Source organism: Aquarana catesbeiana, linkage group LG04 (genome assembly GCF_042186555.1).
Source record: "Aquarana catesbeiana isolate 2022-GZ linkage group LG04, ASM4218655v1, whole genome shotgun sequence".
In the NCBI taxonomy this organism is placed as follows: Eukaryota; Metazoa; Chordata; class Amphibia; order Anura; family Ranidae; genus Aquarana; species Aquarana catesbeiana.
Genome location: NC_133327.1, coordinates 64012421 through 64040059, shown reverse-complemented (window position 1 = coordinate 64040059; position 27639 = coordinate 64012421). Strand labels below are relative to the sequence as shown.

The 27639-nt window shown below is 40.4% G+C and overlaps 1 protein-coding gene across 1 annotated transcript in view; it reads left to right on the top strand.

Annotated features, from left to right (window-relative positions):
* Window positions 1–11735: 11735 nt before the first annotated feature.
* Window positions 11736–27639, top strand: part of PTCHD4 (patched domain containing 4) — a 251321-nt gene continuing 235417 nt past the window's right edge. Inside the window, exon 1 of the mRNA XM_073625282.1 lies at window positions 11736–12932. Within this exon, the coding sequence (XP_073481383.1) occupies window positions 12327–12932 (606 nt within the window). The 5' untranslated portion in view covers window positions 11736–12326. The remainder of the gene's footprint in view (window positions 12933–27639) is intronic.

Sequence of the window (27639 nt, the reverse complement as noted above, 5' to 3'; positions counted from 1 at the left end):
TATTACTATTTTTTTTTTTTTTTTAATTATTTATTTTTATTTATTATATTATAATTTATGTTTTTGTGTTTCAAACTTTATCATACCCGGGATATCTACTAGACTCTGGTTTGTACAGATTTAAGTGTGTTATTGTTAAGATTTACAGACCTACAATATAAAACGCCAAATTTCCATGCAAAATAATGGTACCGCTTTCAGCACCTAAAATCTGAAATAATCATACCGCCAGGGAGGTTAATGAGTGGCTACGAGTCTTGTTAAACTCTCTTCTGCGAAAAAGTTTTATTTCTATTGTAGGGTCACCAGTACGGTATTTGTATATTGAAATCATATCCCCTCTCAAGCGTCTCTTCTCCAGAGAGAATAAGTTCAGTGCTTGCAACCTTTCCTCATAACTAAGATCCTCCAGACCCTTTATTAGCTTTGTTGCCCTTCTTTGTACTCGCTCCATTTCCAGTACATCCTTCCTGAGGACTGGTGCCCAGAACTGGACAGCATACTCTAGGTGCGGCCGGACCAGAGTCTTGTAGAGTGGGAGAATTATCATTTTATCTCTGGAGTTGATCCCCTTTTTAATGCATGCCAATATTCTGTTTGCTTTGTTAGCAGCAGATTGGCATTGCATGCCATTGCTGAGCCTATCATCTACTAGGACCCCCAGGTCCTTTTCCATCCTAGATTCCCCCAGAGGTTCTCCCCCCCCCCAGTGTATAGATTGCATTCATATTTTTGCCACCCAAATGCATTATTTTACATTTTTCTACATTGAAGCTCATCTGCCATGTAGTTGCCCACCCCATTAATTTGTTCAGATCTTTTTGCAAGGTTTCCACATCCTGCGGAGAAGTTATCTCCCTGCTTAGCTTAATATTGTCTGCAAACACAGAGATTGAACTGTTTATCCCATCCTCCAGGTCGTTTATGAACAAATTAAATAGGATTGGTCCCATCACAGAACCCTGGGGAACCCCACTACCCACCCCTGACCATTCCAAGTACTCCCCATTTATCACCACCCTCTGAACTCGCCCTTGTAGCCAGTTTTCAATCCATGTACTCAGCCTATGGTCCATGCCAACGGACCTTATTTTGTACAGTAAACGTTTATGGGGAACTGTGCCAAATGCTTTTGCAAAATCCAGATACACCACTTCTACGGGCCTTCCTTTATCTAGATGGCAACTCACCTCCTCATAGAAGGTTAGTAGATTGGTTTGGCAAGAACGATTCTTCATGAATCAATGCTGATTACTGCTAATGATACTGTTCTCATTACTAAAACCTTGTATATAGTCCCTTATCATCCCCTCCAAGAGTTTACATACTATTGATGTTAGGCTAACTGGTCTGTAATTGATGTATTTTGGGCCCTTTTAAAATATTGGTGCTGCATTGGCTTTTTTCCAATCAGCTGGTACCATTCCAGTCGGTAGACTGTCTGTAAAAATAAGGAACAACGGTCTGGCAATCACTTGACTGAGTTCCCTAAGTACCCTCGGATGCAAGCCATCAGGTCCTGGTGATTTATTAATGTTAAGTTTCTCAAGTCTAATTTTAATTCTGTCCTCTGTTAACCATGGAGGTGCTTCCTGTGTTGTGTCATTAGGATAAACACTGCAGTTTTGGTTACTGAAGCCCCCCGATTCACTCATGAAGACTGAGGAGAAGAATAAATTCAATACCTTCGCCATCTCCCCATCCTTTGTAACCAGATGTCCTTCCTCATTCTTTATGGGGCCAATATGGTCAGTCCTCCCTTTTTTTACTGTTTACATACTTAAACCTACCTACATCACCTACATTTTAGTTGATAAGATAAATAAGATTAAAACAATTCAAATGACTAAAATACGACTAAAACTAAAAATGTCATTTTAGTCAAAAGACCTAAACTAGATTGAAATTTGACATTGAAATTAACACTGGCATAGGGTAACCAAACACTTTTTTTTTTGTATATATACAGTCCATTCCGGAAATTAAATTGTCACAAATTAAATTGCTCTCAGCCTCTCAACACTCCTAGCTAGTACCACTACCTGGGGAAGGGAGTTCCATATTTTCACTGCTCTAACAGTAAAGAACCCTTTCTGCAATCTAAGAGTTAACCTCTTTTTCTTCTAACCTCAAACCTTTAAAAGTTACAGAAGTCATCGTTGATATATTTTTACAATGTAATCATTTCCCCTTTTAAGTACCTCTTCTCCAGAGTAAATAACTGTAGTCTATGTAATCGATCCTCATAGCTGAGGTCCTCCATCCCCCTTATTCATTTTGTTGCCCTTCACTGAATGTTTTCTAATTCAACAACATCTTTCCTGAGGATTGGTGACCAAAGCTGAACTGCATATTCAAGATGAGGCTAAGACAGTGTTTTGTGAATGGATAAAATTATTCATTTATCTCTTGAATACATGCCTTTTTTAATGCATGAAATTATTCTGTTAGCTTTGTACAGGGGTATGATGTCTCTTTCTCCCTCTCTCATCTACCCCTCTTTATTACAAGAATGTATCTTGTTCATATGTGGAAGCTAAAGATTGCATGCTTTTAATAAAGTACATCTAAAGCCAACAATAGTTTTTTTTTATTTCAGACAACGCAGCTGAGGGGTTGTTTAAGTTGTCACCAGAACAATCTTTGACTAGGGACACAAATTTGTTAACAGTTGTCTATTTTCCTCACTTTGGAGAGATTTCTTGGCTGGGCCACAGATGTAAAAAAAAAAAACATGATAAGGGATTTCAACCATTCGCCACTCTATCCAAACTGGGGGCAAATGATTTAGCTTTCGATTTTTAGGTCCATGTTCTATCATAACACCCAGATCCTTCATCACTGACCCATGTGTAGCCCTGGCTGGCAACCCTTTAACCAGAGGAAGTTACAACCCATCATCATTTCCACACTGCTGAATCCTTCTCCTCCCTCAGCTTTGATGGACAGGCCTGCCAGGAGTGGAGAAGGAGCAGCAGGGAGAAGGGAGTTGAATAAAAGAAAGAGAAACAGCAGGGACAGCATGTCACAGGGGCATAGATTCAGCTGCCCATAAGCCAGGTAGGAATCCACCGACCACCAGAAAGAGAGCAACCTGAAGAGAGATCCAGCTAGAGAGAGTGGGGCCTACACATCTCATCTGTCTTCGTCCTACAGAGAACATGCCTGAGGAGGATCTTGGCTCCCATAGCCTCTTTCTGGGATCCACCACTAGAGGTGTGAACCCCACGTTGCAGCCGGTGTACCAATTCTTAGTTCAAGAGCAAAAAGCCCAGACAGAAGAGGCAGAAAGAGTGTCGTGGCTGGAAAAGTTGAATAGTGTTCTACAGCCGGGGGAAGTGGTCTTCTTGGGGGTTCAGTGAAGTCACAACAGAAACAACCAGGGTCCTATGTTACATTAGAAGCAGATCCAGATGAAGAGAGAGAGACTCCATTAAAGAACTGATCCCCAAAGTTATTTCTATGTAAGCACTAGAGGGAGCCTCAGGGAGGGTTCCAGTAAGTGTCTAAAACACTACTGACACTCCAATGAGACTACTTGCCTGAGTGTTGCTTGGACAAGTGAACCAAGCTACCCCCATTTCTCCTTCCGTTTTAGTGGGGGAAGCAAAAGAAGAAATCCCTGAAGAACACTTTCATCCAGCAGATACCTCAAAACCACCAGAATGGAAAACAGACTACAGGCTTAGCTTCTAAGAGGACGGGAGTTGTTCTTAAAGAATAAGTTTGAGTACTCAGCATTGACTACAGGATGACAAACTTCTCAAGGAGATATCTCGACTAATCCAGCTGGGAGATTTGGAAGATTGAAGGGAAGATTGAAGGGAACAAATATATAATTTAGGAACATTGGAGTCATTCAAGAGTCTCAGGGCCTTTATGCATCTCCCATTATGGTGGTTCAGAAGAAGGATTGTTCTATCAGAATGTGTCTATCGTGCAACTTTCGTACATTAAACAGAGAACTAACTGAATCTCTGACGCAAAGAGTCTGTGACAGATCCGACCTCCCACGAGAATGATTCTGGAGAGAACAGTTCTGAAGAAGCCCTCACCGCTGCACGCAGGTCCACCAACATTTAAAAGCATTAGGACATTAATACCAGTAAGTGACACCCATTGCCTTATGCCTCACACACCATGGTGGGAAGTTTAATTGCCTTTATTCTAAGGTTAGGAACAATTATTTGGTTCCATTTCAATGTTGTATTACAGTATGTTTACCTAATTTGTAATTGCAAATTACTGCTTCTTGGTGACCAAAGACTTTTGAGGGGGGGGGGGTGCCCTGGCTGGTTGCCCCTTTGACCAGCAGGAGCCAGGCAGCCCAGGGTATCATCATAGCCATGCCACTGGATCCTCTTCCTCCTTTATCTTCAATGGACAGCCCATGAGAATAAGGTAAAGGAAATTGGCAGTTTATGTTGGGAGAGAATCTGAGGCAGCAGAGTGAGGGGAAGGCAGAGAATCCCTGGGGATACTAGCCAAGCAAGTGGCTTCCCTAAATCCACAAGGCACCAAGGAGAGGTGACCAGAACCCCAGAGACAGTCTGCAGCATAGACATAAGAGATTAGACATAAGACATTAGACATAGAAATAAGAGATTAACCTGCCCAGCTCAGAGTTGCTTTGCACATAGTCCTTTCCAAAACTCTTTATGGTGCTGCTGCCACCATTGCCGGCAAGGGAACCTGGCAGTGAAGACTTTCAGCTTCACGGCCGGGTAGCTACTGCGTATGCGCGAAGCTCTCTGTACTCTCCTACTCGGTAGGGGAAGGAGCAGGAGGGAGGAGGGGGCCGAACTTCTGACGTACCTCGCTGTGGCGAGGTCTGACGGAAGTGGGGACAAGGTACCTGACAAAAGCAGGTATTTGCTCCCCCCTCCCCCCAAAAGGTGCCAAATGTGGCAGCAGAGGGGGCGGTGGAGACAGATGAGCAGAAGTTCCACTTTTGGGTGGAACTCTACTTTAAGGAAGAATGAACACTGCTCATCCTTGTTACTGTGCTCATTAGTGAAATGACAAAATGATTATAAATGAGCAAAGACCCCAAACCTATGAGCTTTTTTTGCCTCGGGTGGTCAAGCACCCAAGCTTTGACATTGCATGTCTCCTCTGCAAAAAGGAGCTTACCAGATTTTTTAATTTAGGCTTAATTTCCACTTTAAGCCCCTGTTCACACCGTTGTGACTTGTCATGTGATTTGACAGATCAAAGTTGCATGATAAATTGCACCCTATTTCTGGATATGGAACCATTCAAATCTGTTCGATTCCGACTTGTACCTCCTTTGAAAAGGAATAATAAATGATAAAATAAAGGAAAAAAAAACCTTAAAAAGAAAACAAATGCAGTCATCATGTCTGAGACTCAGCAAGCTGCAATATATTACATTTTTGCTTCTTGGATTAATACCATTTTAAACTCTGGAGGAATTAACATAACAACATAAATTTCAGTATCCAATTTTTTACCAAAATTTACTAAAGCTGGTTACAACCTGACAGTACAATCTCCTTTATACCTACCAACAACTATATAGTGCCTAATTGGATACAAACTGATTGGATAGATTAGGCAGGTTCTCATATTACAGAGTTTTGGTAAATATAAAATGATAGATTGTCACATTGTAATATGTGTGATGACCCTCAAGCTGGCCATACACTGATCATTTTTTTGATCATCCAGCGGGATGATGGAAAAGTAAAAAACTGAACAAATCCCCCCCATCCGCAAAATCGATGTAGATTGGGTACTTCTTTCTGCTACGCTATTAAATTCTGAATGTGGGGACTCCTCCGCTGTTAGAATACACTGATCATCGCTGCAGTGTTGAGCGAACAAAAATTTTCCAACAAGCCTGTTTGTAGAAAGTTGGTCATTGGACCAACTTTTTGCAAATGGGAGCGACTATAGATGGATCAAAATGTGTCCGGTTACTGCTGAACTGGCCGAATTTTGATCCACCTATGACCAGCCTAAGCCTTGTAACAATGGCGAAATCCTATCAATAGAATGCACAAGAGGAATAAAAATCCTGGGAGTGATTCAGCCCACCAGCTTCCATAACAGATAAAGTAGACCTACTAGTAATCTCTATTTCCTTTGAATCCCACTCTATATATATTCCGGCTGCCTCTATTTCCCTTCAATCCCCCTCTGTGTATATTCCGGATCCCTCAATTTCCCTTGAATCCCACTCTATATATATTCAAGTTCCCTCTATTTCCCTTGAATCCCACTCTATGTATATTCTGCCTCCCTCTATTTCCCTTGAATCCCACTCTATGTATATTCCGGCTCCCTTTAGTTCCATTAAATCCCACTCTATGTATATTCCGGCTCCCTCTATTTCTCTTGAATCCCACTCTATGTATATTCCAGCTCCATCTATTTCCATTGAATCCCAATCTGTGTATATATTGGCTCCCTCTATTTCCCTTGAATCCCACTCTGTGTATATTCCAGCTCCTTCTATTTCCCTTGGATCCCACTCTGTGTATATTCCGGCTACCTCTATTTCTCTTGAATCCCACTCTATGTATATTCTGGCTCCCTCTATTTCCCTTAAAGTCCACTCTATGTATATTCCGGTTCTCTCTATTTCCCTTGAATCCCACTCTATGTATATTCCTGTTCCCTCTATTTCCCATGAATCTCACTCTGTGTATATTCCGACTCCCTCTATTTCCCTTGAATATCACTCTATGTACATTCCGTCTTTCTCTATTTCCATTAAATCCCACTCTAAGGGGTTGATTTACTAAAACTGGAGCGTGCAGAATCTGGTGCAGCTCTACATAGAAACCAATCAGCTTCCATTTTTTTTGTCAAAGCTTAACTGAACGAGCTGAAGGTAGAACCTAATTGGCTACCATGCACAGCTGCACTAGATTTTGCACTCTCTTTAGTAAACCAACCCCTATGTGTATATTCCGGCTCCCCCTATTTCCCTTGATTCCCACTCTATGTATATTCCGGCTCCTTCTAATTCCCTTGAATCCCACTCTATGTATATTCCAGATCCCTATATTTCCCTTGAATTCCTCTGTAGGTATATTACAGCTCCCTCTATTTCTCTTGACTCCCACTCTATGTATATTCCGGCTCCCATTATTTCCCTTGAATCCCACGCTATGTATATTCCGGTTCCCTTTATTTCCCTTGAATCCCACTTTATGTATATTCTGTCTCTCTCTATTTCCCTTAAATCCCACTCTATGTATATTCCGGCTCCCCCTATTTCTCTTGAATCCCACTCTATGTATATTCCGACTCCCTCTATTTCCCATAAATCCCACTCTATGTATATTGCGGCTCCTTCTATTTCCCTTGAATCCAACTCTATGTATATTCCAGCTCCCTCTAATTCCCTTGAATTCCACTATACAGTATGTATATTCTGGCTCCCTCTTTTTCCCTTGAATCCCACTCTATGCATATTCCACCTCCTTCTATTTCCCTTGAATCCCACTCTATGTATGTTCCAGCTCCTTCTCTTTGCCTTGAATCCCACTCTATGTATATTCCGGCTCCCTCTATTTCTCTTGAATCCCACTCTATGTATATTCCGGCTCCCTCTATTTCCCTTGAATCCCACACTATGTATTTTCCGGCTCCCTCTATTTCCCTTGAATCCCACTCTATGTATATTCCGGCTCCCTCTATTTCCCTTGAATCCCACTCTATGTATATTCCGGCTCCCTCTATTTCCCTTGAATCCCACTCTATGTATATTCCAGCTCCCTCTAGTTCCCCTGAATCCCAATCCCACTATGTATATTCCGGCTCCTTCTATTTCCCTTGAATCCCACTCTATGTATATTTCGGCTCCCTCTATTTCCCTTGAATCCCAATCTAAGGGTTTGATTTACTAAAATTGGAGAGTGCAGAATCTGTTGCAGCTTTACATTGAAACCAATCAGCTTCCAGTTTTTTTTTTGTTGTTGTCAATTTTGTTGTAATTGAACAAGCTGAATTTAGAAGATCATTGGCTACTATACACAGCTACACCAGATTTAGCACTCTCCAGTTTTAGTAAATCAGCTCCCTATGTGTATATTCTGGCTCCCTCTATTTCCCTTGAATCCCACTATGTGTATATTCCGGCTCCCTTTATTTCCCTTGAATCTCACTCTGTGTATATTCCAGCTCCCTATATTTCCCTTGAATCCCACTCTATGTATATTCCGGCTTCCTCTATTTCCCTTAAATGCCACTCTATGTATATTCCGGCTCCCTCTATTTCTCTTGAATCCAACTCTATGTATATTCCGGCTCCCTCTATTTCCCTTGAAGTCCACTCTATGTACATTCTGGTTCTCTCTGTTTCCCTTGAATCCCACTCTATGTATATGGTAGATCATAAGCTCAATAATAGCATGCAATGCCAAGCTGTGGTTTCCAAAGCAAGCAAAGTCCTTTCTTGTATTAAGAGAGGTATGGACTCCAGAGAGAGAGATATCATTTGCCCCTGTTCAAATCATTAGTAAGACCTCATCTGGAATATGCAGTTCAGTTTTGGGCACCAGTTCTCAAAAAGGATATCGGGGAACTGGAGAAAGTGCAGAGAAGGGCAACCAAACTGATAAGAGGCATGGAGGAGCTCAGCTATGAGGAAAGATTAGAGGAACTGAATTTGTTCACTCTTGAGAAGAGGAGAATAAGGGGGGATATGATTAACATGTTCAAATATATAAGGGGTCCATATAGTGAACTTGGTGTTGAGTTGTTCACTTTACGGTCAACACAGAGGACAAGGGGGCACTCTTTACGACTGGAGGAAAAGAGATTTCATCTCCAAATACGGAAAGGTTTCTTCACAGTAAGAGCTGTGAAAATGTGGAATAGACTCCCTCCAGAGGTGGTTCTGGCCAGCTCAGTAGATTGCTTTAAGAAAGGCCTGGATACTTTCCTAAATGTACATAATATAACTGGGTACTGACATTTATAGGTAAAGTTGATCCAGGGAAAATCCGATTGGCTCTTGGGGGATCAGGAAGGAATTTTTTCCCCTGCTGTAGCAAATTGGAGCATGCTCTGCTGGGGTTTTTTGCCTTCCTCTGGATCAACTGTGGGTATAGTATTGGGTATATTGGATTGTACGATTTTTTTTTTTTTTTTATGGTTGAACTGGATAGACTTGTGTCTTTTTTCAACCTGACTAACTATGTAACTATGTAACTATGTAACTATGTATATTCCAGCTCCCTCTATTTCCCTTGAAGTCCACACTATGTATATTCAGGTTCCCTCTATTTCCCTTGAATCCCACTCTGCGTATATATTGGCTCCCTCTATTTCACTTGAATCCCACTCTATGTATATTCCGGCTTCCTCTATTTCCCTTAAATCCCACTCTATGTATATTCCGGCTCCCTCTATTTCCCTTGAAGTTCACTCTATATATATTCCGGTTCTATTTCCCTTGAATCCCACACTATTTATTTTCTGGCTCCCTCTATTTCCCTTGAATCCCACTCTATATATATATTCAGGTTCCCTCTATTTCCCTTGAATTCCACTCTATGTATATTCCAGCTCCCTCTATTTCCCTTGAAGTCCACTCTATGTATATTCAGGTTCCCTCTAGTTCCCTTGAATCCCACTCTGTGTATATATTGGCTCCCTCTATTTCACTTGAATCCCACTCTATGTACATTCTGGCTCCCTCTATTTCCTTTGAATCCCACTCTATGTGTATTCTGGCTCCCTCTATTTCCCTTGAACCCCACTCTGTGTATATTCCGGCGCCTTCTATTTCTCTTGACTCCCACTCCGTGTATATTCCGGCTCCCTCTATTTCCCCTGAATCCCAATCCCACTATATATATTCCAGCTCCTTCTATTTCCCTTGAATCCCACTCTATGTATATTCCGGCTCCCTCTACTTCCCCTGAATCTCACTCTGTGTATATTCCAGCTCCCTCTATTTCCCTTGAATCCCACTCTATGTATATTCCGGCTTCCTCTATTTCCCTTAAATCCCACTCTATGTATATTCCGGCTCCCTCTATTTCTCTTGAATCCCACTCTATGTATATTCCGGCTCCCTCTATTTCCCTTGAAGTCCACTCTATGTATATTCCGGTTCTCTCTATTTCCTTTGAATCCCACTCTATTTATTTTCCGGCTCCCTCTATTTCCCTTGAATCCCACTCTATATATATATTCAGGTTCCCTCTATTTCCCTTGAATCCCACTCTATGTATATTCCAGCTCCCTCTATTTCCCTTGAAGTCCACTCTATGTATATTCTGGCTCCCTCTATTTCCTTTGAATCCCACTCTATGTATATTTCGTCTCCCTCTATTTCACTTGAATCCCACTCTATGTATGTTCTGGCTCCCTCTATTTCCTTTGAATCCCACTCTATGTATATTCCAGCTCCCTCTATTTCACTTGAATCCCACTCTATATATATTCTGGCTCCCTCTATTTCCTTTGAATCCCACTCTATGTATATTTCGGCTCCCTCTATTTCCCTTGAACCCCACTCTGTGTATATTCCGACACTTTCTATTTCTCTTGACTCCCACTCCTTGTATATTCCGGCTCCCTCTATTTCTCTTGAATCCCACTCTATGTATATTCCGGCTCCCTCTATTTCCCATGAATCTCAATCTATGTATATTCCAGCTCCTTCTATTTCCCTTGAATCTCACTCTGTGTATATTCCGGCTCCTTCTAATTACCTTGAATCTCTTCCGGCTTTCTCTATTTCCTTTAAATCCCACTCTGAGGGGTTGATTTACTAAAATTGGAGAGTGCAGAATCTGGTGCAGCTCTACATAGAAACCAATCAGCTTCCATTTTTTTTGTCAAAGCTTAATTGAAGGAGCTGAAGGTAGAACCTGATTGGCTACCATGCACAGCTGCACTAGATTTTGCACTCTTCAGTTTTAGTAAATCAACCCCTATGTGTATATTCCGGCTCCCCCTATTTCCCTTGATTCCCACTCTATGTATATTCCAGGTCCTTCTAATTCCCTTGAATCCCACTCTATGTATATTCCAGATCCCTATATTTCCCTTGAATTCCTCTCTAGGTATATTACGGCTCCCTCTATTTCCCTTGACTCCCACTCTATGTATATTCCGGCTCCCATTATTTCCCTTGAATCCCACGCTATGTATATTCCGGTTCCCTTTATTTCCCTTGAATCCCACTTTATGTATATTCCGGCTCCCTCTATTTCTCTTGAATCCCACTCTATGTATATTCCAGATCCCTCTATCTCCCTTGAATCCCATTCTATGTATATTCCAGATCCCTCTATTTGCCATTAATCTCACTCTGTGTATATTCCGGCTCCCTTTGTTTCCCTTGAATCTCACTCTATGTATATTGCAGCCCCTTCTATTTCACTTGAATCTCACTCTGTGTATATTCTGGCTGCCTCTATTTCCCTTGAATCCCACTATGTGTATTTTCCGGCTCCCTCTATTTCCCTTGAATCTCACTCTGTGTATATTCTGGCTGCCTCTATTTCACTTGAATACCACTTTATGTATATTCCGGCTCCCTCTATTTCCCTTGAATCCCACTCTGTGTATATTCCGGCTCCCTCTATTTCCTATGAATCTCACTCTGTGTATATTCCGGCTCCCTCTATTTCCCTTGAATCCTGTGTCTTTCCCGCTCTGCTTCCCACGTGGAGTGCATGAAGGATAAAATACAGGGAAGGGAGGGGGGAGAAGGAGAGACGGTAGCGGAGATCCGCAGACCTTGATGTCTAGTAAGCCCTCCATGCAGCACTTGTCAATCAGGACATCTCTTGGAGTGATTGACAAAGGGCTCTGTATGCTGCAGTCACAATCCCCCCTCCATTCCCCATCCACCTGTAATCCCCAGCGGTGTATTGATGAGCTGTGTCTGAGTATCAGGCAGTGTGTCAGCTGCAGAGGAATCATCTACTGCAAGATTCTGGAGCAGGGATTCCCATCTAAGAGGGGGGGGGGGGGAGTGGAATACCAGAAACCACCATACCCCCCACCTCCCTGCTACTCCACTGCAGTAAAATGGATTTAATCTCCCCCCTCTATGATTGCTCTCCTCTCTATACACCTGTGCCTTGTAGCATCCATCAGCCATTAGCTCCCCTCTTCTTCTTCCTCCAGGACATTGCAGCACACCATCCTCATCTGTAGGCATCAAAGGGGGCTTTGTTCCTGCTATCCCCAGTACAAGCCCTGATCACAGGAGTACCCCCCACCTCTCCCCCCCAGGATCGATATTTGGCAGCCTTGCTGCAACTTGCTGCAGTCTGAGTGGAAGTAGAAAAAAAAAAAGGGAAGTGACCGGGAGAAGCCACAAATGTCACATGTGCTGGTTACGGGGACCTGGAGCCTCCTCAGCAGCAGCATCAGCACCGATCTTGTGGAGGATGCTGCGCCAAGTCATCCACACAGGGCTCAAGTCATTCTTCTACAAGCTGGGCTTATTCGTCAGCAGGCACCCGGTCTTCTTCCTCACCCTCCCCATCGTCCTCACCATCATCTTCGGCTTCCTCTTCTTCAGCCGCTACAAGCCCGCCACTGACCTGGAAGCCCTGGTGGCCCCAAGCCACAGCCTGGCCAAGATCGAGCGGAGTCTGGCCAGCAGCCTCTTCCCCCTCAACCAGGAGCGACTCTACTCCGACCTGCACACGCCGGCCAGGTATGGTAGGCTGATCGTCCTGGCCAAGCCCGGGGGGAACGTCCTGGCCCAGGCGGAGCACGTCCTACGGGTCCACCGAGCGGTGCTGGACATGAAGGTGAACCACCGCGGCTACAACTACACCTTCTCCCACCTGTGTGTGCTGGCCGATGGCGACAAGAGGTGCCTGATGGACGATATCATCACCCTGCTGGAGGAGCTCAGGCTGGCCGCCCTAGCCAACAGTACCACCGCCAAGGTGCCCATCACCTACCCCACCACCAAACTCAAGGTACGAGGCTGACTAGGGGCGCGGAGCTTCCAAGGGCTCCGCGGCTGCTCAGTGCATTTGGCTCCCTCATGGTCACTGGCTGCATGAGCAGAGCCAACTACACAAGGGACCAGCCGAGGCAGGGCTTAAAGTAGCATTTACCTACATGAATACCCTACTATTAGTCAGTAGACATTCACAAATAGTACACATAGTATGTGTGCCTGTATATTTATGTTATCTATCTATCTATCTATCTATCTATCTATCTATCTATCTATCTATCTCTACATTCATTCTTTACCAGACCCTACCATACCAAATATATATATATATATATATATATATATATATATATATATATATATATATATATATATATATATATATATATATATATATATATCTTCTGTACATATAAAAATAGTAATAATGGTAAAAAAAGGAATATATATATATATATATACACATATAGAGCGTAGAGCATAGTGTATGGGTTGGTATGGTCAGCTGAGGTTACCAGAAGAACTACAATTCACAGCACACTGGCATGGATTCCCCTCTCCACCAAGCTCAGGGTACACAGCAGGCATCTGCCTACGGACATGGGGCTTCCTGGGGCTCAACAACTGCTCGGTGCTTGGCTTCATGATCATGTGTGTCACTTGATTAGACCCAACTACACAAGGCAATGTGCCTATGCAGTGGAGTATCATTTACACACACACACAGTGGAGTATCATCTATACACACACATGCAGTGGAGTATCATATCTATCTATCTATCTATCTATCTATCTATCTATCTATCTATCTATCTATCTATCTATCTATCTATCTATCTATCTATCTATCCAGTATATATATATATATATATATATATATATATATATCCAGTATATATATGTGTGTGTGTGTGTGTGTATATACATATATATTTTTATATACACACACACAGTAAAACCTTGGTTTGATTGAAACTTGGTTTGAGAGCGTGTTGCAAGACAAGCAACATTTTTAAATAAATTTCGACTTGACATACAAGTGATGTCTTGATATACAAGTAGCGGCATGTCACAACAGAGTATAAAATAGAAGAGAGGTGCCTCTAAGTGTAGCAATATGGTAACATTTAATAAAGGTTCAACCTTTAGCAACTCACATTGGTGATGATTAAAAGGGGCACTTCTAAGTATGCAGGCATCCGGGGTAAAGCTGTCCACATAGACCATCCTGCTCACCACCATCAATGTCATCCCTTCCATGCTGCACTCCACGAGCGGTTCAAGCCACACTTTCAGATCGCTCTACCGCAGGGTAGTCTTCTTGGTCATGATTGCCAACTGACAGCGTTGAGAGCCGGCGGTGCGGAGGACGGTCTATGTGGACAGCTTTACCCCGGATGCCTGCATACTTAGATATGCTTATTTTAATCATCAACCATGTGAGTTGCTAAATGTTGTACCTTCATTAAATGTAACCATATTGCTACACTTAGAGGCGTCTCTCTTCTCTTTTACACTCTGTAGCTCCTGCTGGATTTCGCTTCTAATCTCCTTGTGGAGGCTTCCATTTGTGGATGGACATTTTATGGTTACACAGCCTATCACATTGCTATAATCTTTTTACATGGACTATAAACTGAAAGACCTATGAATAAATGGTTGTGGAATGAATCATTTGAGTTTCCATTATTTCTTATGGAGAAATTTGCTTTGATATACAAGTGCTTTGGATTACAAGCATGTTTCTGTAACAAATTATGCTCACAATCCAAGGTTTTACTATACATATATATATATATTATAAGCAATATCACACACACGCAGTGAAGTATCATTTACACAGATGCAGTGCAGTATCATCTATCTATCTATCTATCTATCTATCTATCTATCTATCTATCTATCTATCTATCTATCTATCTATCTATCTATCTATCTATCTATCTATCTATCTATCTCTATCCAGTACATATATACTCCTAGCAGTGTAGTATCATTTACACACTATCCTATGATAAGTCAGTATATATTCAGAAATGGTACATTTATATATGTATGTACAATGTAGTCTATGCACACAAGTCACAGCACACTGCCACAGATTCCCCTCACGACCAAGCTAAGTGTACACTGCAGGCAGCTGCCTAGGGACAAGGGGTTTCCTGGGGCTTCAAAGCATCTCAGTGCTGGCTTCATGGTCATGAGTGTCACTTGGTGAATGATCATATATATATATATATATATATATATATATATAGTAGTAGTAGTAGTAAAGGACACTCACAATATTTAGATGGACACAACTTCAGACTCGCTGCTGTTATACTGATCCAATGTTTTGGTGGGTCACAACCCACCTTGGTCAGTAAAGACAGCTAAGTCCATAGTAAGCAATATTCAGCTACCAAAGGAGCTACAAGTCACAGCACATTTATATTCTATACCTTCTGAAAAATGACAAGTCCCGGCTGATTGTTTGACAGCACATGCTGGAATTTGTTGTTCTTTATCAGATGAAGGGATTCTTACAGGTGGTGCAGACTATCATGGTGGCATTGTTATGATGGTCATAGTCAAGCATTTGACTTATCAGTATGTGAATATATAGTTTACGTGTGTGTGTAAATCTATCTATCTATCTATCTATCTATCTATCTATCTATCTATCTATCTATCTATCTATCTATCTATCTATCTATCTATCTATCTATCTATCTATCTATCTATCCAGTATATATATATATATATATATATATATATATATATATATATATATATAAAGAGAGAGAGAGAGAGAGAGAGAGAGAGATCTATGGATATATATATATAGATATATCTCTATAGATATATCTGTATATAATAGATAGATAGATATATAATATAAACAATATCACACGTATGCATTTACAATGCATTCTGTGTTCATTGCTTGAGTATAATTAAATGATGCCCACCTCATTTTATGAATGTGCAATGCAGTAACACTCTTGGATGACTATGTTTAGTAAATAGGAATGTTTTGCTATTGAAAGCACAGCATGTGATTCCATGTAGTGGTCCCATGAGAGCTGGATGTTTATTGCAGAAGTTATAGCGGGATATGCATTTTAGTGTTATAGGTTATGCATTGTGATGATGTGTGTATGCAGTTTATGTCCTTATGTGAAATGTGTATAAATCACCCTGATTTCATTAAGGGAAAGCTGTTAGTGGGTAATAATGACCTCTGTACGTGGTTGCTTAGTGTACTGACAGTCGGTGTGAGCATCTCTGATTGTTTGCCCTGAGATTAGCGTTGTTTACGCTTTGGAACTGTTGCTTATTGCAGTGCATAGAGTGTACAGTATGCCTGTGAATTGAAGGCAGCCTTGTACATTCAGGAGTTATCTCCAGGGGGATGTCAGAGCAGTGCTGCAGCCTCTCACACACCGGCATTGTACTGTCCTTTCCAGATTAATAACACAAATGTCCTTATAGTAGAAGAAAACCGCATAGATTCAAGTTTTCCCTCCGTAGTGTAATACAAATATGACTATAGTAGAAGAAACGTGCATTGTTTAGTGTTCTTCCTTCTGTAATGTAATAATACAAATGCCCTTATAGTAGAAGAAAAATATATTGCTTACAGTTATTTCTTCTATAATATAATAACAAAATGCCTCTATAGTAGAAGAAAAATGCACTGATTTGTTTTCGTCACTATAATAGAAGAGACATGTATTGATTAGAGTTTTCCTTCTGTATTGTAATAACATAAATACCCGTATAGTAGAGGAAATAGCATTGAGTAGAGTTTTAACATCTGTAGTGCATTGATTAGATTTTATTCTTATGTAGTGTAATAATAAAATGTCCCTATAGTAGAGAAAAATACATTGTTTAGAAATCATCCTTCTTTAAGATAATAACATAAATGTCCCTATAGTACAAGAAACATGCATTGATTAGAGTTTTCCTTCTGTATTGTAATAGCATAAATACCCCGATAGTACAGGAAACATGCATTGAGTGGAGTTTTAACATCTGTAGTGTAGAGTAGAGTTTAACCTTCTGTAGTGCATTAAGTTAGAGTTTTTCTTTCTGTAGTGCATTGAGTAGAGCGTATCCTTCTGTTGTGCATTGAGTAGAGTTTTTCCTTCTGTAGTGCATTGAGTAGAGTGTATCTTTCTGTATTGCATTGAGTAGAGTGTATCTTTCTGTAGTGCACTGAGTTATTGAGTGGAGTTTAGCCTTCTGTAGTGCACTGAGTAGAGTTTATCATTCTATAGTGAATTGAGTAGAGTTTATCCTTCTGTAGTTCCTTCTGTAGTGCACTGAGTAGAGTTTATCCTTCTGTAGTGCATTGAGTAGAGTTTTTCCTTCTGTAGTGCATTGAGTAGAGTTTATCCTTCTGTAGTGAATTGAGTAGAGTTATCCTTCTATAGTGCATAGAGTAGAGTTTTTTCTTCTGTAGTGTACCAAGTAGCGTTTATCCTTCTGTAGTGAATTGAGTAGAGTTTATCCTTCTGTAGTGCATTGAGTAGAGTTTATCCTTCTGTAGTGCACTGAGTAGAGTTTATCCTTCTGTAGTGCATTGAGTAGAGTTTATCCTTCTGTAGTGCACTGAGTAGAGTTTATCCTTCTGTAGTGCACTGAGTAGAGTTTATCCTTCTGTAGTGCATTGAGTAGAGTTTTTCCTTCTGTAATGCATTGAGTAGAGTTTATCCTTCTGTAGTGCATTGAGTAGAGTTTATCTTTCTGTAGTGCATTGAGTAGAGTTATGCTTCTGTAATGCATTGCGTAGAGTTTATCCTTCTGTAGTGCATTGAGTAGAGTTTATCCTTCTGTAGTGCACTGTGTAGAGTTTATCCTTCTGTAGTGAATTGAGTAGGTGTTTATCCTTCTGTAGTGAATTGAGTAGAGTTTATCCTTCTGTAGTGCACTGAGTAGAGTTTATCCCTGTGTAGTGCATTGAGTAGAGTTTATCCTTCTGTAGTGAATTGAGTAGAGTTTATCCTTCTGTAGTGCACTGAGTAGAGTTTATCCTTGTGTAGTGCATTGAGTAGAGTTTATCCTTCTGTAGTGCATTGAGTAGAGTTTATCCTTCTGTAGTACATTGAGTAGAGTTTATCCTTCTGTAGTGCATTGAGTAGAGTTTATCCTTCTGTAGTGCATTGAGTAGAGTTATGCTTCTGTAATGCATTGCGTAGAGTTTATCCTTCTGTAGTGCATTGAGTAGAGTTTATCCTTCTGTAGTGCACTGAGTAGAGTTTATCCTTCTGTAGTGCATTGAGTAGAGTTTATCCTTCTGTAGTGCATTGAGTAGAGTTTATCTTTCTGTAGTGCATTGAGTAGAGTTTATCCTTCTGTAGTGCACTGAGTAGAGTTTATCCTTCTGTAGTGAATTGAGTAGAGTTTATCCTTCTGTAGTGAATTGAGTAGAGTTTATCCTTCTGTAGTGCACTGAGTAGAGTTTATCCTTGTGTAGTGCATTGAGTAGAGTTTATCCTTCTGTAGTGAATTGAGTAGAGTTTATCCTTCTGTAGTGCACTGAGTAGAGTTTATCCTTGTGTAGTGCATTGAGTAGAGTTTATCCTTCTGTAGTGCATTGAGTAGAGTTTATCCTTCTGTAGTACATTGAGTAGAGTTTATCCTTCTGTAGTGCATTGAGTAGAGTTTATCCTTCTGTAGTGCATTGAGTAGAGTTTATCCTTCTGTAGTGCATTGAGTAGAGTTATGCTTCTGTAATGCATTGCGTAGAGTTTATCCTTCTGTAGTGCATTGAGTAGAGTTTATCCTTCTGTAGTGCATTGAGTAGAGTTTATCCTTCTGTAGTGCATTGAGTAGAGTTATGCTTCTGTAATGCATTGCGTAGAGTTTATCCTTCTGTAGTGCATTGAGTAGAGTTTATCCTTCTGTAGTGCACTGAGTAGAGTTTATCCTTCTGTAGTGCACTGAGTAGAGTTTATCCTTCTGTAGTGCATTGAGTAGAGTTTATCCTTCTGTAGTGCATTGAGTAGAGTTTTTCCTTCTGTAGTGCATTGAGTAGAGTTTTACCTTCTGTAGTGCATTGAGTAACGTTTTACCTTCTGTAGTACAATGAGTAGAGTTTGGGCCGGTTCACACTGCTGCGTGGTGCGAGACCGCATGTGATTCACACTGCACTGCAAATCACATGTGATGTCCGTGTGATGCGATTTCAGCCATACAGATAGTATGGCTAAAAATCGCATTGCATTCGGACTAAACTCGCACAGGACCCTTTTTTGGTCCACACCAGAATCGGTTCACATGGGTGTTCACACCCCATTGCAATCCAACTCATGTCCAAACTGTCAGTTGGCAGTGTGATATGCGCTGAAATAGGGGTGTCATTACCAATGTATTGACACTCCCCGCAGTTTGCATATGGCAGTGTGAACAGCCGTGCGAGTCGGGTGCGATGTGGGAACCCGCAGTGGATTCGCAGGGTTCCCGCATGTCACAAATGTGAACCGAGCCTTAAGATAATAAAATAAATGTCCCTATAGTACAAGAAAGATGCACTGATTTGAGTTTTCCTTCTGTAGTGAATTGAGTAGTTTTTCCTTCTGTAGTGTATTGAGTAGAGTGTATCCTTCTGTAGTGTAGTAGTAATAATAATTTGTAGTAACACAAATACCTCTATAATAAAAGAAAAATACATTGATTAGAAATGATCCTTTTTTAAGATAATAACATAAATGTCCCTATAGTACAAGAAACATGCATTGATTAGAGTTTTCCTTCTGTATTGTAATAACACAAATGTCCCTATGGCAAAATAAACATGCATTGAGTAAAGTTTTTCCTTCTTTAGTGCACTGGGTAGGGCTTTTCCTTCTGTAGTATAATAACACAAAGACAACTATAGTAGAAGAAAAAATACATTGTTTATAGTTCTTCATTCTTCAGTACAAGAACACTCTGCAATCATCCATAACATTATAATCACTGATAGGTAAAGTAAATAACATAGATTATCTTGTTACAATAGTATCTGAAAGTGGGTGAGATATATTTGGCAGGAAGTGAACATGTCCTTGAAGTTGATGTGTTGAAAGCTGGGAAAAAATTGGCAAGGGTAAGGATTTGAGGGATTTTGACAAGGACCAAATTGTAATGGCTAGACGACTGGGTGAGAACATCTCCAACACCGCAGATTTTGTGGGACGTTCCCAGTCTCCAGTGGTCAGGAGGATCTACCAAAATTTGTCCGCGGAAGCAAAACTGGTGAACAGGCGACAGGGTCATGGGCGGTCAAAGCTCATTGATGCATGTGGGGAATAAAGGCTGGCCAATCCAATAGAAGAGCTACTATAGCTCAAATTGCTGAAAAAGTTAATGATGGTTCTGATAAAAAGGTGTCAGAACACACAGTACATCACAGATTGTTGTATATGGGGTTGCGTAGCCACAGACTGGTCAGCGTGCCCATGCTGATCTGTGTCCTCATCCAAAAGAGCCTACAATAGGCATGTGAGCATCAGAACTGGACCACAGTGCAATGGAAGAAGGTGGCCTGGTCTGATGAATTCAAGAATGATTTGAGGAACACGATGAGTTTGAGGTGTTGACTTAGCATCCACGTTCTCCAGATCCTAATCCAATCAAGTATCTATGAGATGTGCTGGAAAAAAAAAGTCCAATCCATGGGAGCCCCAACTCACAACTTACAGGACTTAAAGGATCTGCTACTAATAGCTTGGTGCCATGTACTACAGCTCCAGAGGTTTAGTGGAGTCCAGCCTCTACAGGTTATGGTGGGTGGTCATAATGTTACCGTAGGATCGGTGTAAAAGGCCTCCAAAGTAAAAGAAACATGCAATGAGTAGAGCTTTTCCTTCTGTTTTGTAATAACACAAATGCATTTATAGTAGAAGAATAACATACTATTTATAATTCTTCCTTCTTTAGTATAATAACACAAATGCCCCATTATACAAAAAACATGCATCATTTAGAGTTTTCTTTTTGTAGTGTAATAAAACAAATGCTCCTATAGTAGTAGAGTCCTTCCTTCTGTAGTATAACACAAATGCCTCATTAAATAGAAAGATTCTAAAAAGTCACAGTTGTAAGCTTTAGTCAACTGTTTTGTGAGATCATAATCCAGTAACGATCAATTATTATCTGAATAATCTTTACTGAATATTAGAAACATTTGTTGTTAGTGCTGGCGAATACTCCAAGTCAGAGCTGACATATTGATTAGACTCTTAACACACTGCATAGTAATATACTGTATCTGGATCATCATATACTTAAAGTTGTCCTTAGTAATGAATAGTCATTTATCTTGCCACCTGTTAACATCTAGGGCCATTCAAACTTGTGTGTCGTTACAATGCATGCTTTACACTATATTTCCAAAAATATTGGGACACCTGCCTTTACACACTCATTAACTTTATTAGCATCCTAGTCTTAGTCCGTAGGGTTCAATATTGAGCTGGCCCACCCTTTGCAGCTATAACAGCTTCAAAACTTCTGGGAAGGCTGTCCACAAGTTTTGGGAGTGTGTCTATGGGAATGTTTGACCATTCTTCCAGAAGCACATTTGTGAGATCAGGGACTGATGTTGGACGAGAAGGCCTGGCTCGCAGTCTCCGCTGTAATTCATCTCAAAGGTATTCTATCGGGTTGAGGTCAGGACTCTGTGCAGGACAGTCAAGTTCCTTCACCCCAAACTTGCTCATCCTTGTCTTTATGGACCTTGCTTTGTGCACCGGTATGCAGTCATGTTGTTGGAATGGGAAGGGGCCATCCAAAACTGTTCTCACAAAGTTGGGAGCATGAAATTGTCCAAAAATATCTTGGTATGCTGACACCTTAGTGTCACAACACCCCTGCTGTTTCACTGGAACTAAGGGTCCAAGCCCAACCCCTGAAAAACAACCCCACACCATAATCCCCCCCCCCCCACACACACACACACACCAAATGATTTGGACCAGTGCACAAAGCAAGGTCCATAAAGACATGGATGAGTGAGTTTGGAGTGGAGGAACTTGACTGACCTGCAGAGTCCTGACCTCAACCCGATGGAACACCTTTGGAATGAATTAGAGCAGAGACTGTGAGTCAGACCTTCTCGTCATATTTAATGCCTGACCTCACTAATGCTCTTCTGGAAGAATGGTCAAACATTCCCATAGACACACTCCTAAACCTTGTGGACAGCCTTCCCAGAAGAGTTGAAGCTGTTATAGCTGAAAAGGGTGGGCCAACTCAATATTGAACCCTACAGACTAAGACTGGGATGCCATTAAAGTTCATGTGCGTGTAAAGGCAGACATCCCAATACTTTTGGTAATATAATGCATGTTGCCACAAAGCATGGCAAAGCACTTATGGTGGACCCCAACACACCTTACAGTAGAGTGCAATGTACAGCAGCACACCACAAGACACATAACATATATTGTGGTACGCTGCATTTAGAAAAAGGGGTCATGCATGTTGTGTTGTGGTGCATTGGCAGCCTGCTCATAATGAATAATGCAGCTCATATTAGCACATGCCATAATGTACGTTAATGAACCACAATGGATCGCTTTATTGTGAATGGGTCCTTAAGTATTTTCAATAGTAAAATACAAGTGTGCACTGCACAAAATCACAAACAATCTTTGGAAACCAACCCACAATGGATCACTTTTCAGAAGTGGCAATAAACTTGCTGCCCATGTGAACAAGGTCTTCAAGTGTGTGAATAGCTTTTCACTTTTTTATTTTTAGACAGTAGGGAAGAATTAGTACCAAATTTATATTGTTGTCTATATTCGCACTGGGGAGATTCACCCTCTCAATTTGGGTGAACAAGAAGTGAGGGAAAGTCTTGCAGTGTGAACACCCTTTTCAGTGACAAATGAAAAGGAGATACCCCTCACTTTGTAGTTTGTGTCACTGCCTGTTATGTCTTTGGCAATTTGCCAGCTTCCATATACTCTGTGATTATAATAACAGCTCCTGGCAAAGTGGGAATGTGGAGCTCTCATTTCTATCAGTCATGATGTGTTGAAGTTTGTCTGTGGGATTACCCAAGGGAGGCACCATCTTTGGGACATATAAGTTACTATAGGTAAATTTGGAGCATATAACACACATGTAATGTTGTGGTTATTGCAATATATGTTAGCGTTCTGGTACACAGTCATGTATATGTTGTGTCTATTATATGCAATTGTTTACCTAGAGCAGCCTTTCTTAAACAGGGTTCTGTGGAACCCTAGGGTTCTTCCAGAGGTTGCTAGGGATTCCTTGAGCAATAAGAACTTTCTGCCTCTTGGATAAGAAACCACTGACACCAATGCTCGTTTACTCTATCTGTAAGTGGCAGATTCTTCACACTGACCACAAATGTAAGGAACAGTATTCCTAGTGCCTGTCACAGGAATGTACCCTGAGCTGTAGATCTCTAGACTTTGTGAGGCCTTAGGCAAATCTTAGACATGAGGCCCTACTCACTCCCATAATGGGAAAAATAATTCAAGGGATGAAAATGAACTGTATTAGGAGTGTACAGTATAGGGGAGTGGACAGTACAGGGGGTAGGTAAGTGGGCATAATAAAATATATTTTCCTCAAGCAGAGCTGCACAGGGAAGCTGCTCTCACAGATCCTACCTATTCTGGTAGGCTGTCACAAAGAGAGAAATGGAGAAGGAAGGAGGGAAGGAAGGAAGGAAGGAAGGAAGGAAGGAAGGAAGGAAGGAAGGAAGGAAGGAAGGAAGGAAGGAAGGAAGGAAAGAGAAAAAGAGAGAAAGAAAGATGGAAGGAAAGAAAGAAAGAAAGAGAAAGAAAGAAAGAAAGAAAGAAGGAAAGAAAAAAAGAGAAAGAAAGAAAGAAAGAAAGAAAGAAAGAAAGGGAAAGGTGGAAGGAAGAAAAGAAAGAAAGAGAAAGAAAGATGGATGGAAGGAAAGAAAGAAAGAGAAAGAAAGATGGATGGAAGGGATGGAAAGAAAGAAAGAAAGAAAGAAAGAAAGAAAGAAAGAAAGAAAGAAAGATGGAAGGAAAGAAAGAAAGAAAGATGGAAGGAAAGAAAGAAAGAGAAAGAAAGATGGAAGGAAAGAAAGAAAGAGAAAAAAAGATGGAAAGAAAGAAAGAAATAGAAAGAAAGATGGAAGGAAAGAAAGAAAGAGAAAGAAAGATGGAAAGAAAGAAAGAAAGAAAGAAAGAAAGAAAGAAAGAAAGAAAGAAAGAAAGAAAGAAAAAGAAAGATGGACGGAAAGAAAGAAAGAGAAAGATGGATGGAAGGAAAGAAAGAAAGAGAAAGAAAGATGGATGGAAGGAAAGAAAGAGAAAGAAAGATGGAAGGAAAGAAAGAAAGAGAAAGAAATATGAATGGAAAGAAAGAAAGAGAAAGAAAGATGGATGGAAGGAAAGAAAGAAAGAGAAAGAAAGAGAAAGAAAGATGGAAGGAAAGAAAGAAAGAGAAAGAAAGATGGACGGAAAGAAAGAAAGAGAAAGAAAGATGGACGGAAAGAAAGAAAGAGAAAGATGGATGGAAGGAAAGAAAGAAAGAGAAATAAAGATGGATGGAAGGAAAGAAAGAAAGATGGATGGAAGGAAAGAAAGAGAAAGAAAGAAGGAAAGAAAGAGAAAACAAGATGGAAAGAAAGAAAGAAATAGAAAGAAAGATGGATGGAAGGAAAGAAAGAAAGAGAAAGAAAGATGGAAAGAAAGAAAGAAAGAAAGAAAGAAAGAAAGAAAGAAAGAAAGAAACTAAGAAGGAAAGAAAAAAAGAGAAAGAAAGAAAGAAAGAGAAAGGTGGAAGGAAGGAAAGAAAGAAAGAGAAAGAAAGATGGATGGAAGGAAAGAAAGAAAGAAAGAGAAAGAAAGATGGATGGAAGGAAAGAAAGAAAGAAAGAAAGAAAGAAAGAAAGAAAGAAAGAAAGAAAGAAAGATGGAAGGAAAGAGAGAAAGAATGATGGAAGGAAAGAAAGAAAGAGAAAGAAAGATGGAAGGAAAGAAAGAAAGAGAAAAAAAGATGGAAAGAAAGAAAGAAATAGAAAGAAAGATGGAAGGAAAGAAAGAAAGAGAAAGAAAGATGGAAAGAAAGAAAGAAAGAAAGAAAGAAAGAAAGAAAGAAAGAAAGAAAGAAAGAAAGAAAGAAAGAAAAAGAAAGATGGATGGAAGGAAAGAAAGAAAGAGAAAGAAAGAAAGAAAGAAAGAAAGAAAGAAAGAAAGAAAGATGGAAGGAAAGAAAGAAAGAAAGATGGAAGGAAAGAAAGAAAGAGAAAGAAAGGTGGAAGGAAAGAAATAAAGAGAAAAAAAGATGGAAAGAAAGAAAGAAATAGAAAGAAAGATGGAAGGAAAGAAAGAAAGAGAAAGAAAGATGGAAAGAAAGAAAGAAAGAAAGAAAGAAAGAAAGAAAGAAAGAAAGAAAGAAAGATGGAAGGAAAGAAAGAAAGAAAGATGGAAGGAAAGAAAGAAAGAGAAAGAAAGATGGAAGGAAAGAAAGAAAGAGAAAAAAAGATGGAAAGAAAGAAAGAAATAGAAAGAAAGATGGAAGGAAAGAAAGAAAGAGAAAGAAAGATGGAAAGAAAGAAAGAAAGAAAGAAAGAAAGAAAGAAAGAAAGAAAGAAAGAAAGATGGAAGGAAAGAAAGAAAGAGAAAGAAAGATGGACGGAAAGAAAGAAAGAGAAAGATGGATGGAAGGAAAGAAAGAAAGAGAAATAAAGATGGATGGAAGGAAAGAAAAAAAGATGGATGGAAGGAAAGAAAGAGAAAGAAAGAAGGAAAGAAAGAGAAAACAAGATGGAAAGAAAGAAAGAAATAGAAAGAAAGATGGATGGAAGGAAAGAAAGAAAGAGAAAGAAAGATGGAAAGAAAGAAAGAAAGAAAGAAAGAAAGAAAGAAAGAAAGAAAGAAAGAAAGAAAGAAAGAAAGATGGAAGGAAAGAAAAAAAGAGAGAAAGAAAGAAAGAAAGAAAGAAAGAAAGAAAGAAAGAAAGAAAGAAAGAAAGATGGATGGAAGAAAAGAAAGAAAGAGAAAGAAAGATGGATGGAAGGAAAGAAAGAAAGAGAAAGAAAGATGGATGGAAAGAAAGAAAGAAAGAGAAAGAAAGATGGATGGAAGGGATGGAAAGAAAGAAAGACAGAAAGAAAGATGGAAGGAAAGAAAGAAAGAAAGATGGAAGGAAAGAAAGAAAGAGAAAGAAAGATGGAAGGAAAGAAAGAAAGAAAGAGAAAAAAAGATGAAAAGAAAGAAAGAAATAGAAAGAAAGATGGAAGGAAAGAAAGAAAGAAAGAAAGAAAGAAAGAAAGAAAGAAAGAAAGAAAGAAAGAAAGAAAGAAAGAAAAAGAAGGATGGAAGGAAAGAAACAGAAAGAAAGATGGAAGAAAAGAAAGAAAGAGAAAGATGGATGGATGGATGGAAAGAATGAGAGATGGAAGGAAAGAAAGAAAGAAAGAAGGAAAGAAAGAAAGAAAGAAAGAAAGAAAGAAAGAAAGAAAGAGAAAGATGGATGGAAGGAAAGAAAGAAAAATGGAAGGAAAGAAAGAGAAGGGGGTGGAGGAAGAAGGGAAGGAAGAGCATCCCCTACATCAGTGTACTCACTGGGACGCAGGAGGGACTGGAGGGATGGATGGATGGATCAGACTCCCCTTTTCCTTTTCTGTTTTCTTCTTCAGCATGAATCTTCCCGCCCACACATCCCCTTCTGAGGCAGAACAGAGAACACTGCCGAGGAGAGTGGGCGGGGCAGACACAGGAGGAGAGGGCGGGAGGAGGAGGAGCAGAAGCTCTCTCTCCTCTTCTGTTTGGCTGTGCGGGCAGCAGGGGGAGGGGGGAGATCTGTCAGAACAGGCTATGCTGAGCGGCTCTCCCTGTCTGTGATCTGGAGATGTACGTGAGCTTCGATCACACATCTCACTCGCAGCCTTGTTATCTCTCCCTGTAACAAAACGAGGGGACTCAGGACTGTGTGATGGCGGATACCTCTGCTGCTGGAAGAGGCGGCTCTCTGATTAGGTAAACAATCCAGCTGTGCGAGGCCCCTATGACTGCGAGGCCTGAGGCCACCGCCTATTTCGCCTAATTAGAGAGCCGCCTCTGCTAGCAGGGGTTCCCTGAGACCACAGTGTTATTTTAAGAGTTACTCCATGTTAAAGGGCTGAGAAAGACTGACCAAGAGTGTTTGATATAGCCTACCAGACATTCTCAACCTGGGTTCCTCCAGAGGTTCCTAGGGGTTCCTTGGGTTGTGGCTGATTGGCCTTTCACCTGATAGTACCTGCATATCTCTAGGGCTTATGCTATTTGGCAAACCAAGCAGTGAGGAACAATGGTCTTTTTAATTGTATGTAAGGGTGGTAATCTAGCCACCATTGTAAGGGATGCATTCTTCCTACAGACCACCATTGTAAGGGGAACTTTGCCCATTAACCACCCATTAATTGGTTTTAACAAGGGTTCCCAAGACCTCAAAGTTAGTTTAGGGGTTACACTGGGGTAAAAAGGTTGAGAAAGTCTGGCAATATGTCTATCACTTTCCATATAATTATATAAAAAATTACGTCATCTGTATTTGTTTATCGGGTCACTCGAAAGCAGACTCAGAGTGAGCTCTTTTTAGCTGGTCAATTCAGTTTGTATTTTATTGATAGATGAGGATGTTTGGGTCATTTTTAATTTTTTTTTATTGTGTTTTTGTGTGCTGTGTAGTGTACTCTATATAGTAATGTGCTCTTTGGAACAAGTGTTGTTTTTTTCAATAAAGTG